We start from the raw sequence: 15076 nt of genomic DNA, 5'->3' as shown, positions 1-15076 counted from the left end.
AGGCTCCAAGGAAATATATCTGAAGGAAACATATAACACACACAATGAGGAGATTCTTTTGAATATAAACACACAGATCTCTGGAAAAGATAGTGGGCCACTCCAGCTATTTCCAGTCTACGGAATTGACCCTGGACCTTGCAAGCAATTCTGTCCTTACCCAGGTTGGAGGATGCTCGTCCTTCTGCAGCCCGGTCCTTGAGGTCCTCAGCAATGCCCAGCTGCTGCTCGTGGTACTGTTTAGCCCTCTCCAAATCCTGCATGCACCTGGCGGCATGGCCCAGGCCAGCGTAGGCCCGCATCTCAATGGCCTTCTCCATCAACTCCTGCGCCAGCTCCAGCACATAGTTGTGGTAAGACATGGCCTTGTCGAAGTTCCTCCTGTAGTGGTAGGCACTCCCCAGGTTGCTGTAGGCCCGCGCCTCTTCTCGCTTGTTGCCCAGATCCTTGGCTATCTTCAGATGCTGCTCGTGACACTGCACAGCATTCTCAAAGTCACCCATAGCAATATACACAGCTCCCATGTTGCCAAGTTCTCGGGCTTCAGAAAGCTCATCTTTGGATTGCTTGGCGAGAAGGACACACTGTTTGTGACTGGCCAGTGCATTGGGGTAGTCTCCAATGGCCGTGTACACGTGGCCCAGGCTGCTCAGGGCTGAAGAAGCTGCCTGGAGAGAAAGGATAAGGCAGGGAAATGAAAGCACATCAGAAAATGGCTTTGGTTTGTTTCAGCACATAAAATGTTTCAGAGATTGCCTATAACCATCCAACCTAATTTCTAATTTCTATCAGTTGCTCACAGACCTATGCAGAACTGAAAGAGCCCATCCAAACAGCAAGCCCCTAATAAAAAGACAACGATAATTTAATCAGTAACTTTCAATACCTAATCTCACAGAGACATGTTCTATTCCACATAACCTTCATCTTAGACACTTGACATTTCTAATATTATGATATTAGAGTTATGTTAATAGCTATTAGCCTCTGTAGTTTAAAGAATGTAGAGGAAAACCAGAAGTAATTATAGTATAGCACAGGACATTCATGGGAGAGATCCATGCTTGGCCCTTTGTTCTCCAGAGCACTTATCCAGCCCTGTCTTCCCCAAAGCAATGGACACATTAATGGTAAGGGATACATTTAGAATGATGATTTATAAGTCTGTGACTCAGGACCCACTGAAGGGTCCTGTTCTCTTATTTTGTTCCTGTAACGGTACTTCATCAGTGCTGGTTACTGTGGAGGGCTTAGGTTTAGATGAGCCCCAAAGGAAAACAATGGACGGGCTCCAAGCTATACCTCTGAGTGGGGTGGTCCTCACTGGGCCTCACCACCCCTTTTCGGGCTCACATTGGCCCTCCCAGCTTTGCTTTTCCTGCCTAGAGGCTCTTCTGACCCAAGCCTCTGTGCAGAAAAACACTATCTTTCCGGTCCCCTCACAGTGCTTGCCACGCATGCGTTTCTTGTCTGAAGAAAAGTGCACGGACCCTTTCTGTGTTAGAGGTTTTCATGAAAACGACTCTAAATCAGTACAGTGAGCCAAATGGAAACAACAAAAATAAAGGAGAAGTCGTACAGGTTCTAGAATCTTACCAAGAGCGCACCATCTCAGATATGCTCGCCTGTTGTTTCTAACACCTCTGCACAGTCATAAAAGGGGGTTGCCTGAGTCTTCTCCTGCTTTTCTTCCCTTCTCTAAGTCAGAGGCTTCCTTCACAATGTGCCTACAGCTACAGCCCCGTAATCCCCTTTCTTTAAGTTGCTCCCTCTTCCTAACATGCACCTGTGGTCCTGGCAGAACAGAGGATGCACTGTCACAATTAGGCAAGTGATCTTCACAAGAGCCTCCAGGCTAGGGAATAAACACCCAGGGGTGCTGTCCCACCTGCAGTACGGCCGGTTCTTTATGAGATGTGTTCTCTGTCTGTACACTTGAGAACAACTTTATCAATGTTTTATAGATGAGTGATTTGCTACCCTATTTCTTTGCCTGTGAAATAGTTCTTGATCAAAATAACTGAGGCACTGACCACCTTTATGATGCTTGCAAATTGTGTGTTTGCAAAGGGTTTCATATCATTTTGAGTTGCTTTTATCATTTCACAGATGTTCCAACAAAAGATTTAGGAGAAGAGAAAGGAAATAAACACTTATAAATTTACTTGTTTGTTTCTCTTCCTGAGTGGCGGGGAGCAGAAACAACTCCATGACCGTGGCAGTGCTACAGCAGTGGGGCTCTGGCAGAAGCTGCAGCGGTGCTCACCGAAGAGCATGCGAGCATGCCGCGTGGACGTGGACTGGCCCGGGTTCCTGCTTCGGGACCAGCGGGTAGGACTGCATGTCAGCCCATTGTGCATGGGCCTCTGCCGCTCACAGCTCCTTTCCCTGTGGACACTCTCCTCTTCCCCCTTTGCTGCAAGCCCAGGGACTCGGCCTCTTTCCTGTACTTCCTTAGTTGGTCCTCCACACCTCACTCTCTCAGTTGTTCTCCACGCAAGCCTAGCTAGCGAGCAGGACACAGTCCACAAACAAATCTTTGCTGACCTCAAAGGAAAACCCGTGGCTCTGGGACGACAGAGCTAGTATAACTCAGAATCAGACACATTCAGTTCAAAACTGCACTGGCCTTAATTAGTGCTGCGGATCTTTGAAAAAATGAGGCTCGGAGAAGTTGAGTTTCTGGACAGACATTTCTAGGCCCAAGCCAGAAGCCGAGACCCCAGTGTTTTCAAACTTGGCCATGAGCCTCTGACAGATGTGCAAACCATAAATAATTCATGTAATAATTCCAAATAATAGACCTGGTTGGAGGCAATGAGCCCTTGAACACCACCAAGGGATGGATTTATAAGGCCTGGGGCAGGCACAACACCCCAGGCGGCACTGTTCCTAGGAACTTTTGGTTTATGGCAATGCCAAATGACAGCCATGGATCTTCTGCTTCTGGGTCTTCATTTGTCTAAATTCCAGGGAGACACAGGAGCTCATTTGCTGCAGCTCTCCAAAGATAAGGAACAGGAGTACTGGAACACTTCCCCTCCGGGATGTGGGGGAGAGAGGGAAGGATTAGCTCTCCCCTGGCACCCTCCAGTTACCAGGCAGTGCTGCCAGGCTGGAATGCCTCATGGCAGTGTCCTGGAAACCAACCTCTCTCAAAAGGATGATATAATCTATGAACACACATCACAGTCTCTGAAACTCAAGAGGTAACTTGATGTATAAGAATGGAACACATAGATACAGCAAGCGTGTGGTGATTAACAAGAGAAAAAGCAGGTGGAGGAGGTAGAAGAGGGTAAAGGGGGGAATAAATTATGATGGAAAGAGACTCGACTTGGGGTGGTGCACACACAATACAATATACAGTGATGTATTATAGAATTGTGCACCTGAAACCTATATAATGTTATTAACTAATGTCACCCCAATAAACTCAATAATAATAATAATAATAATAATAATAATAATAATAATAATAAAAGAATGGAACAGGATTTAGAGCCAGAGACCCTGGTTGTATAACCCTGTTGAGTCATTCCACATCTTCCTTTCTTACTTTATGTGTAAATTGTGCTGATAATGACAGAACACATAGTTCCGGAGGCTAGGGTGGGGTCAGATGAAGCAGTGCACGTGAGCGTCCTGAGGAAACTGCCAAGTTCTCTGTGAATGCATCACTAAGGTGTGGATGGATGTTTTATGACTGAGAGCTGGCTGGGCTGAGCTCTGTTACCAACCCGAAGCTAGTAATGGCAACTGAAAACATCAGTCATTATGACCAAACATCTATATTCCTATCAGTTGCCACAGGAAATAAAGTCCAGTGTTTTACAGCCCCTCAGCAAATAACCTGTGATGATATTTATCAGCTAAGTGAATTACAAATTAATCACTTGTCTTTGTTCCTGTTCCTGTAGAATAGGCTTAGATCTGAAACACGGTTTCAGGCTGTTAAGAAGAATCTGAAGACCCACATCTATGGGGAATCACAGGCCCCACCTCAAGCAGATGCTGCATTTGCCACTAAGGTTCACACTGCCTTTGTATATCAATCTTTTTGAGATTTTTGTGCTAGAAGAGCACAGCTGCTTCCCATAGTGGAAACATTTTGGAACATCTGTATTTGAATACTAAAATGCACACAAACAGTTATGCTAACAAACTATCTGGTTGGAATAAGATAATATTTTTCTCTTGACAAGATATAAATTACTCATGTTCTTGCCAAAGCATGATTTCCAGCTGCAGACTTAGCACACAGGAGTCACCACCCCTTGGTCTGTGACCCAAAGATGTGCAGAAGAGCCCCGTCTGACAAGTCAGTTTCATGAGACATGGAGCTAAAGAAAAAAATTAGCTCGTATCTTTTCAAGCCACCTATAGGGTTTTTAGTTTGAGACATAAAATAGAAGAGTTTAAACTATCCAAACTATAACCACATTGATGATGCTACCATTAAACATTATTTTAAAGACTGAAACATGTTTTCCTGTACATCTAGCATGCTTTCCCCCTTATTGTATTTCATAAGGGTTATATTTTATGGGAGGATTAAATGCACATATAGGGAATATTTGATATAACTGCTGATAGACTAATTGCATGTAGTCTTACAAAGGGTGAACTAAACCTGCAGAAACATGTTTTTTTCTTCTTTATTGCTCAAATCCACATGTACATTGTATTCCCTGGCAGTTCAGTGCCTACAAATTCAAGGTCCTGGGTTAATCAACTATAACCCGAGAGGCAGAAGGATATAGAATAATAGGAACAGACTCTAGAATCAGACACACACAGATTCAGATTACAAATTATGTGATACTGCACACGTTTTGCAGCATCTCCGAGCCTTAGTTTCCTCATCTGTAAAATGGGAATATTAATACCTCACAGAGCCTTGATGAGAACTAAATAAAGCAATACTTGCAAAGAAACTGGTTTATTACTTGACACACAGAATATGCTAAAATTTTAGACTTTAGTTTCTCTTCCTGCCCCGACCAAGATAACAGTCACTTAGCTTTATTCACTTCAGAGATGTGGCAGAAGACGGCCAGGAAACAGAACACGAAGTTATGCCACCACGACAAAGAAGGCAACACAAGTTTGTCCTGCTCATGGTGGGAAGAGTCTTCATCTTCATATGCTGAAGCATATTTCTCATATCACCCTTCTGCAAATACAGGTGTAAGAAAATTCACCCTTTACCCAAGGGCATTCTAGAATCATTGGTGTATTCAACAGGTGATGTTGGTTAAAGCGCTTCATTTCAAGTGGTCAAAGCTTACAGACTGGAGTATTATGGCCCTGTTGGTTGGTTGGCTGATTTGTTCATTCATATACTCAAGAAAATTCTCTAGACTCACACAAACACAGTCTACTAATTCTGACAAAGGATCAAAGGTAATTCAATGGAGAAAGAATAGTCTTTTCTGGAGGGATGGGGAGAAAATGCAGACAACTGTAACTGAATAACAATAAAAATTTAAACAAAATAATTACACTAAAGAAAAAAGAATGGTCTTTTCAACAAATGGTGCTAGAACAACTACGTGCAAAAAAGAAAGTGAATCTAGACACAACTTTACACCTTTCATACAAATTGGCTTGAACTAAATCACACACTTAAGTATAAAACGCATACTATAAAACTCCTAAAAGATAACATGAAAGAAAATATAGGGAACCTCGGGTTTGATGAGCTTTTAGATACAACACCAACTTAGGCTTCATTAAAATTAAAAATTGTGCTTTGCAAAGAATACTGTTAAGAGAATGAAAAGACAAGCTACAGTCCGAGGGAAAATATTTGCAAAACACATATCTAACAAAGGACTGGTATCCAAAATATGCCAAAAAGTCTTAAAGTTCAACAATAAGTAGTAAACAAACAACCCAGTTTTAAAATGAGCAAAAGATCTGAATACACACCTTAACAAAAAAAGATATACAGACAGCAAAAAAACATATAAAGAGATGCTACATGTCACATGTCATCAGGAAATTACAAATTAAAACAACAACGAGACGCCACTACACACCTATTGGAATGGCTAAAATCTAAAAAGATGGACAATACCAATGCTGTGAAGGTGTGAAGCAACAGGAACACCCAGTCATTGGTGGTGGGAGTGCAAAACCGGCCCTCCACTTGGAAGATGGTTGGGCAGTTTCCTACAAAACTAAGCACACTCTCGCCATATAACCCAGCAATCATGCTCCCAGGTAGTTTACCCTAATAAAAGGAAAACTTGTGTTCACACAAAAACCTACATATGAATGTTTGCAACACCTTTGCTAAAAATTGGAAGCAATCAATAGGTCTTCCAAAGGATGAATCATTAAATAGACCCTGGAGCATCCCTACAATGGAATATTCAATGCCAAAAAGAAATGCTCTATGGGACCATGAACAGATGTGAGAGAAACCTAAAATGCATTTTGCTTAATGAAGGAAGCCAGTCTGAAAAGTCTGCATTCTGTATTATCCTAACTATATGACATTTTGGATGAGGCAAAACTACAGAGAAAGCAAAAAATGAGTGGTTGTAGGGCCAAGGGGAAGGATGAGTAGATGGAGCACAGGGGATTTTTAGCACAGTGAAATTATTCTGCATGACACCATATGGTGGGTATATGACATTATGCATTTGTCAAAACCCATAGACTGTACGCACTGGGGTGAGTTGTATTGTAAACTACAACATGCAAACTATGGACTTTGATCAATAATAATATGTCAACACTGGATATTGTAACGTATATGCCACACTAATACTATGTTAATAGGGGAAGCAGTGGTGAAGACAGAAGGGATGTGGGGACTCTGTACTACCTGTTCAATTTTCTGTAAATCTAAAACTGCTCTAAAAAATAGTCTATTAAGTAAAAACTAAATAAATACATAAATTGGAGTGTTCCTCACTGGGGACGTGGGTAATTCTAGGACCGGGAAACAGCATTAGCAAAGGCATGAAGTATGGTAGGGTGTGTGATGATTAGAGAGCAAGAAGCCTCTTAGGCCTGAGAGGACGGGGAGTAGCTGGAGGGGAGACTGGGAAGGGTGGTTTGGATGAGTTCTTTGTCCATCAATTTATGAAATCTAAAGCATTTTCCATGCCTGCCATCTCCTTTGATCATGAAAATCTACCCTCAATCAGCACTGATCTGAGAAAGTAATTCTGTATAAAAGGTTAAACGATGGTCTTGAGTTGCTTACACAAAACCAAATAGACAAAAATAAGAAAAATATTCATAATCTATATTTTTGAGAACATTGTCTATATCATTCAATGTCATCTTTATAAGGACCGACCAATAGAGAAATTGCTTTTGGATTTCAGTGTTTTTACCAAGCAACTACTATGGTTTTATCTTAGAAAAAAATGTGAAGCTTAAAAATGGTCAAATTTATCTTTCTGATTGGGGCACCAGGAAGCTTATGGCTTGATGCAAAACCTCCCTTTAACAGCCTGATGTAATCCCATAATACATCCAAATTCTGTCCTGGCTTAAGCCTATGATATGACCTTTATCATCTTATTACTCTGATTTCTTCCCTTTTGTTTTATCTCCTACTCCCATAAATTCTTCTTGGATTAAAATAGAGGAGAGAAACACATATGAACAAAACACAAACAAAAATATAGTAAATGTCAAGGATCTTGGCAGGGAGAAAGCTTCCTGAAATGGGATCTCTAAGAATTGTGAACTCACAGCCATGTCCAGAAGAAGAGACTTAAATATCAGACAAATAGGGAAAATTTTAATTACAAGTTCGTTAGCAGTCTTAAATCATTTTCATGCTGTACATACTTAATAACTGGTGTTGGATTTATTATGTATAATCAATCTAACCAGTTTGTCCCATTACTTAAACCTGGGGTTAGAGGAATATTCTGCAGTAGCTACTGAAAAGGTAAGAGGGTAACTGTGTACACCTGAATTCTTTCGAACATATACTGTACCACAGTTGAAAGAGTTGGTTGACTCTATTACTATGAACTTAGGGAGTGGTTAGTGATAGTTATAGCTTCTCCGTCAGCCTTTTCTAGTTCTATGAGTTCAGAGAAGCTCTCATCATAATTAATTTTATCAAAATTGTAGTAGGGTTGGAAGAATAACACACTGTCAGAGAGATCTATTACCCAGACCTAACGGTTGCTATCACAGGTAATAAATTATTTATAATGCCCAGCATTAATACAGCAATGTTTTCAAACCAAGAATCTGTAAATGTCCTTTGCAGATGCAAATTAACAGATTAATAAGGAAACAAGCTTTCTTATATGAGAAGCTGGGATGACAGATTAGCTATTAAGAGCAATTTATAGGTCATAAGATATGAAAGTTGGCAAGAAACACTACCTCTGCTGGCTCTATAAATAGTAAAACTGCATTTAGTTTCCCAGAGGTATCCTGTTAGACATTTTAATTACGCCATAAAAACTGCCAGAATTTACAATGACTTCATTTTTTAAAAAACTTGATGCTCCGTGTAAACTTGACGCAATACAACAAGCATCTTTGCTATGTGCTGTACCGGCCACACTGCAGCCAATGGAAGGAAGAGTGTGTGCTCCTTCCTCAGGAAGGACTGCATGCAAATGGTGAGGCTGAGGCTGAGGCTGAACGTCAGAGCACAGAAATGTTACTCCCTGACATCTCCTGGCTACTTCAGGGTTCTCCTCTCTCCTTTACACCCCAACACTGCAGCTGTATGCTGCCCATCTAGGGAGATTTTTACACAGAACTTCATTCTACAAAGCTCGCTGGCCACAAAATGATGACCAAGTAAAAATCCTAGAGTGTTGGTAGTCCTGTTAGGGAGCCGAGTTTGGTGATAAATTCTCTCACTCACTCGAAAAAATCAGTTAAGGTTATTTCCAGCTCTCAGCTTTACCTACAACTTCAGTTTTACTTGGGAGACTGATAGGCAGATAACCTAGTCTCAAATGAGTTTTTATGACATAATTCACTCAAGCTCCTTATGCAATCGTTTGACCTGGGTTAGGAGGCATTCTACCATAATGCTGCTCCATTACACACTTGCCAGCCAACCTGAATTTTAGTGCACTATAAAACACTGTAGGGGGTTGGAATGTAGTCAATCACCCTTTGAAGACAGTATTTATATTAATCATAAAATCTGGCATTGGCTGGGCAGGATATAAGGGAGGAAGCTGGAGAGGGAGAGGGATGGAAAACACATATGTGTACAAGTGCACATGTAAGAGGCAGAGGAGACATTTCTCAGAAGGAAAAAAGCCCAAGAAAAGGACAACTTATTTGCAGGCGCCAGCATATGACAACTTAAAAAAAGAAATATTTAAATTGGATGGAAAAGAGCCCTCAAGGAACCTAGAAAGATGTTGTAAAGTTAAGAAATAACTGAGAACTTCTGCAACCATCCATGAAGGAATATCATTACAGGTCCTAACATAGGCTGAGACCTTCTGAAATTCACGGCTTCTAACTGCTCAGGAATAAACAGCCCACAATCTCAGCTCTCTGTACCTTCACTTATTCTGGCTGATTCAACCTCTATTCCTGTTGGATAATTCCAAACTCAGATTTCAGAACAAAAGACAAAGAATTTTAGAGCTGGAAGAAGCCCTATAGATCACCTAATCCACTGGTTTTCAAACTTTGTTTAAACCAAAATACAAATACATGTGATTTTGTGATAAGAGTGTAGTTGTTTAGGTTCACTTAGATTAGGGTGCACTTTCCCCCACAAGTAACCTCAAGAGAATCTATGGCACCCTATGGGGCTCTTTGGAGCAGAGTTGGAAAACCACTTAATCATGTAACTCCTCAGTGTCTTTAGATGTAGAAACTGAGGACAAGAGATGTCAAGTACTTTGGTTGTAGGTCAACCTGCTGATGACCAGCAAAAGCAGGACTAGAGCCCAGGTTTTCAGTCCCCCAGCTGGTACTCTCCCCACTCTGCTTTGCCAACATTCCATCACAGCATCTCACAGCACCTCAAACTCAAGCCCTCATTGCCTTTCCCAAGTTTCCCTTACTCTTGCAACTCCCATGATTAATAAAAGAAGTAAATGTTATCACTATTTCTTCTAACAACTGGTCAAAAGCTCAGGTTATCACTGACTTTTCCCTGTCTTTTGGTCCTTATATTCAGCAGGCACCCACGACCAGTTCTTTTAGACTCCTGAAATGATAATACTAGTTTTTAATTTAATGATCTTCATTTAGTGCCAATTATTGATATACTAGATCCACTTAGAATTGATTTCTGACAGTTTTATTCTAAATAATAAATATTATCTTTTAAATTATATGACACTGATCACAGATGAGGTTTGTAATATATTTGCATACATACTGTTTTTCTCTCTAAAATCCAAGCCAGTTTTCAGTGACAAATTCAATGGCAAACTTCAATAACTTTAATCAAAAGTTAGTAACTTTTCTAACAGCTACTGATTCTGTCTCCTGAATAATAATGGATTTATCAATTCCAGGGTAATACAGTGATTAGACAGTGATTAAATCCTGTCTCTGCTGGCTATGTTCCCCTAAGGAAGTTGTGGACTCTCTCTGTCCTTGTTTCCTTATCTACAAAGTGGGTGTAATAATATCTATCTTATGGGATTGTTATAAGCATACGTTTGTGTGTCTGACACATAACAAGCTTCATTTACTGCTAGTTGTTATTATAGATGCTGAATACCAATAAAACTGAGCAAATTAAGTAATTTTAAAGTCATATATTTATATTCATTTAATCTATTTTGTGCATTTATTTAAAATTTAAATGCATTAAATTAGTGCCTTCCTTCCCTTCTCATTATATTAATTAAAAATCCTGAAAATGTCATTTCCCTTGTGTGGCATTTGTCACTGTTCCTTTGGCACAGAAGTTACTTGGGTACACAAGTGCATGGACATTTCTCTGTGGGAATCCCCAGACAAAGAAGACGTTACCTCAAGATCTAAAAGAGAAACACAACATGTTCACTGACGACATACTAAATACTAAGAGGCATATTCTAAATTATTTTTTTAAATATTAGCTTACTATAAAATATTCAACCTGACATTAAATACAGGTTACACTGATAATTAAAATTTCTAATTACAGGTATAATCAAATTCTTTTTATATTAGTTTTAAATTTTGTTTTTCAGTAGCATGTTTATTTTGGAAAGAAGTGAATACCAGAAAATGTACTAAAGTTTCAGTGAAATACGTTCTAAAGCAAAAAGAGATGATTCATGTATTTTCTATTTGAAGCAATAAGCGAAGATACAAGATATGAAGGAAAGAAGAACATAGCATGAGATAGGTCACGTGAGGGGCTTTTTGAAGCCAAGCGGTATCTCGTAACTTTAGAGTACAGCACAGTGCTTGGCACAAGTAGCCATTCAGCAGGCTCTCAGCAAATACTTGGAGAACCAAACTGATAGGCATGGGACTTTCGATGTGCACAGGATACAAAAAAAGAACACTCTATCCCTCCAGCCTAAGAATGCCAGAAGGACTGTGTGGTACCAATACCTTTGAACGTCTAGCTCCCTTGAAGTAAAATTCTGGTGCACTAAAACTTTCCTATACCTGCAACAATATAGGACCCACAGGCATAGATGTTCTCAGTTGTCACCTTTCTGTCTGTCTGCATTGAACTCATGGTCCCTCATATCTGTCCTTGTTCTTCTACCTGCTGCTCCTCATCCAGTCAGTCACATTCTTGCTAAGTCTTATGAAATAGTCTCCCTTTTACCTTTGCATTGTTCACATGAGGCATGAAATGATTAAAGAGGAGCCACTATTATTTGTTATAGTACTCTTTTCCTAAGAATAATATAGTAGTACCCCAAATGAGGCTCTAGGAAAACTAGTAAACTTCAGATTCTTTCTGATACCATTAAAATCTTCCTTAGGAAAAACATGATGATAATAAGTATGACTACTATCACCGAGAGCCAGGCACACCATATTTCATCAAATCAAACTTGCCATGAATGCAAGAAGCACTTTACAACATGTACCACAATAAAGAGACAAAAAATGTTGCAACTAAATAATGATAGTATGCTTACTTACTGATTGTAAGATGATCCTTATTTCAGAGACACTAAACTCTGAAAAAAATGAGCATCTCAGAATCAATGAATTATGATATATTAGGTGCTATATTTACATTATCCCAAATCCTCACCAGGCCCTATGAGACAGGAATTTTTACCTTCCCTTGGCAGATGAGGAAACAGACAACATTAGTAGCTGGTCCAAAGTCAAATAGTTACTACAAAATAGCAAGGTTAGGATTTAAATCTAGGCCTACATAACTGCAAATCAGTATTTCCACCAAACTACATTGCCTCCTCCAGAAATCCCAGACAAAAAGTGAAGAAGGCAGCAAGGGCACTAGCTCTAAAAAGGACTCATTGTTATTGCTGCTTACAATTAGGTGCTTAGAAGAGCTTAGAAGGCAGAAGTTTCTAATTTGTAATTTTTTTTTAAATGGCTATTGTCAAATTGTACAACAAACTTAATTCACTCAGAATTTTATTAAGATTGAGGAAGAAAAAAACCTGCAACAATTCTACTACACTGTTATTTTCTGAGCACCTTGTAAATTTTTACTTCCCTATCTCCACCCAAGATATAAAAACTACCTTTAGAATTCTTCAAGTTTACCAACCTACATATGAGACTAAAGAGACATATTTAATTTGATTAATACTATCCTCATGATGATATATAGATGCCGAGATCTGAAATGAACAGTTTAGGGAACATGCCAAGTCTAGAACTGCTTAGTGTGTCTGGCATGCCTAAAAAAATCCCAGAAAGCTGCTCCCAAATGTCTATAAGAACAAACATTCAGAAGATGGGTTATGACGCAGGTTTACATTTATTCCATTTAGTGATAGAGATGGTTGACTCAACAGTGGTATGGGGCTATGAATTCAGGCAGGATCATCTGAGTGTGCTTTAGTAATGTGTGTGTCCTGGGAACTTGACAGGAAGAAAAGCATTAGCCCAGCTCCTGAATGTCAGGGTGCATGTCCAGAAGGTTCCATGCAAAGTATTATGGTATTAAATGAAGACTGCTAGAAATCATGTAGTTTTATAGAAACCTCAGAAGCCTCTTTTTGTAAAATGGTCTGGGGTTGGGAATGAATTGGTTTGCCTTGCCTCCAGTAAACGGGGAAAGGGGAGGTGATGATTCTGTCACTGTTAGAGAGAGAAAGCAGGAAAAGGGTGAAGGTGAAGTGATGAGTGATGATGCCCCCTTCCAGATGGGGCTGGTTACAGCCTTTTCCTGCTCTGGCTTCTTCCCAAGAAAGTAGCAGCACTTTTTCCCCACAATAAAGCACATGTTGTATCATATCTAATTACACCTAAAGCTTATTTTATCTAATTTTATAGTTCAGAAGAGGAGAGAGGGAGGAAATGAAGGAGAAAGCAGGAAGATAAAGTTTTGCCTCCCAAGTTCTAAGATTACTCTACTCATAGTAAGTTCACTCTGTGCAGGTTTATGTGCCTGGACTCTAAGAAAAATAGGTAGAATTGCCAAATAGAGGGAGTCATTAAGTGAGGGTAAGGGTTAAGATTAATCTCTTATGTATAGAAGGGATACAAAATAAGAAATAGACACAAGGGTGAAAACACCTGTACTAAAACATCCAACTATCAGAAATAGTTTTCTATGAATGTGAAAGTGTGACTACTTTAATTTAAAAGAAACACAGAACTTTAAAGTACACCCAATGTGTTGTCAAAGAGACAGATCTTTGATTTGTTTATCTAATTTTTGTATGAGAACTTTAAACTCGCTGAACCAGTGATAAACAGGCAGAGGCCACTATCCACAACCTCGCTCTCAGCTCCTGTCAGAGGTTTGCCATTCTTTCACAGCAGAATCCAGATGTGCCCAAGTGAGTTACATTTCCCCTGGGATGCTTCTTCCACCACCTTCTAACAAGATAAATAGTGGTCCTCATACTTCTCATGGGTGTCATCAGAGGCAAAACCGGAGTAGTGAATTAAACGTGCGTTGGGTACTTGAGAGCAATGTTGTGATTAAGTCAACTGGGGGCATCAAGGATGTGCTTCAGGGGGTTGGTAATAAGAGTCTAGGAGATATATTCATCATTGGATACTTAATAAAATCCAGTGCATAACAATGCCTGCTGGGAATTCTAAGTAACTCGAGCACACTGTGAATACCAGCTGCATTCAATGGAGACAGGCCTCGACACTATGGTAGAATCTAGAGTGGCATTGGAGGCACTTGTGTCCAGAAACATCAAGAAAATAAATGTTTTGCAAAGCTAACAAAAAATAGTTAAAATGTATTTATTCACTTCTTCATTCAACAATCATTTGAGTGCCTACTATGTCCTAGGCCCTAGAAATATAAAGATAAATGAGACAAAGCCTCTTCTACAAAGTCACTTACAGCCGAGGAGACAGACTGGAAAAAAGTAAGTGTGATAGACATCTGGGTGACTAGGACAAGTGGGAACACCCAAGTTCATCAACTTCTGTCAGAAACTCCAGTAAAAGAATAGTGAATGATTTCTTTAAGCTATAAGCCCATAAAATCAGAAAGACTGAGAAAGATGCCAGCAGATGAGAGATATCCACAGAGATATCCACAAAATTTTGGAAGATGGAAAGCAGATGGATGAATGGTAACTCATTTAGTAGGACAGGGAAAACAGAAACCAAACTGCCTGCAAGGAGGGATGCCAAGTCCAGCTGCAGAACGCTGGAAAGGAGCAGGAATTGAGGCACTAAGGTTTCTGAAGTTCGGAGAAAGGGATGCAGGGCTGAAACACAGGATGGGATATAAACTTATATAAGAGGCAATTAGAGCCTAGATCTGTTCCCCAAGTCTGCCAGAGATGGAAGCCTACTTTCTGCAGATGTTTAGAGATGAAGATAGAAACGAAACGCTACACTAAAAGCAGAGATCAGTGAAAATCTGCATTCTAAATGCTGAGATTCTCTTCAGTGGGCACCTCTCCACATTACAAGCCCCTTTGCTCTGATCAGCTTCTGCTCTGCTGGCAGCTACATGTGGCAGTAGACTGGA

The 15076-nt window shown here is 40.0% G+C and overlaps 1 protein-coding gene across 3 annotated transcripts in view; it reads right to left on the bottom strand.

Moving 5' to 3' along the window:
- The window catches only part of TTC28 (tetratricopeptide repeat domain 28), a 569569-nt gene that overhangs the window by 154791 nt on the left and 399702 nt on the right, over positions 1–15076 (bottom strand). For all 3 annotated transcript variants that reach the window (XM_053927916.1, XM_053927917.1, XM_024567189.3), the window contains one exon: positions 161–668. In XM_053927916.1, the coding sequence (XP_053783891.1) occupies positions 161–668 (508 nt within the window). The remainder of the gene's footprint in view (positions 1–160; positions 669–15076) is intronic.

This window comes from Desmodus rotundus, chromosome 7, assembly GCF_022682495.2.
Source record: "Desmodus rotundus isolate HL8 chromosome 7, HLdesRot8A.1, whole genome shotgun sequence".
Classification (NCBI taxonomy): domain Eukaryota; kingdom Metazoa; phylum Chordata; class Mammalia; order Chiroptera; family Phyllostomidae; genus Desmodus; species Desmodus rotundus.
Note: the sequence above shows the minus strand (reverse complement) of the source record. Positions and strands in the feature narration are given on the sequence as shown.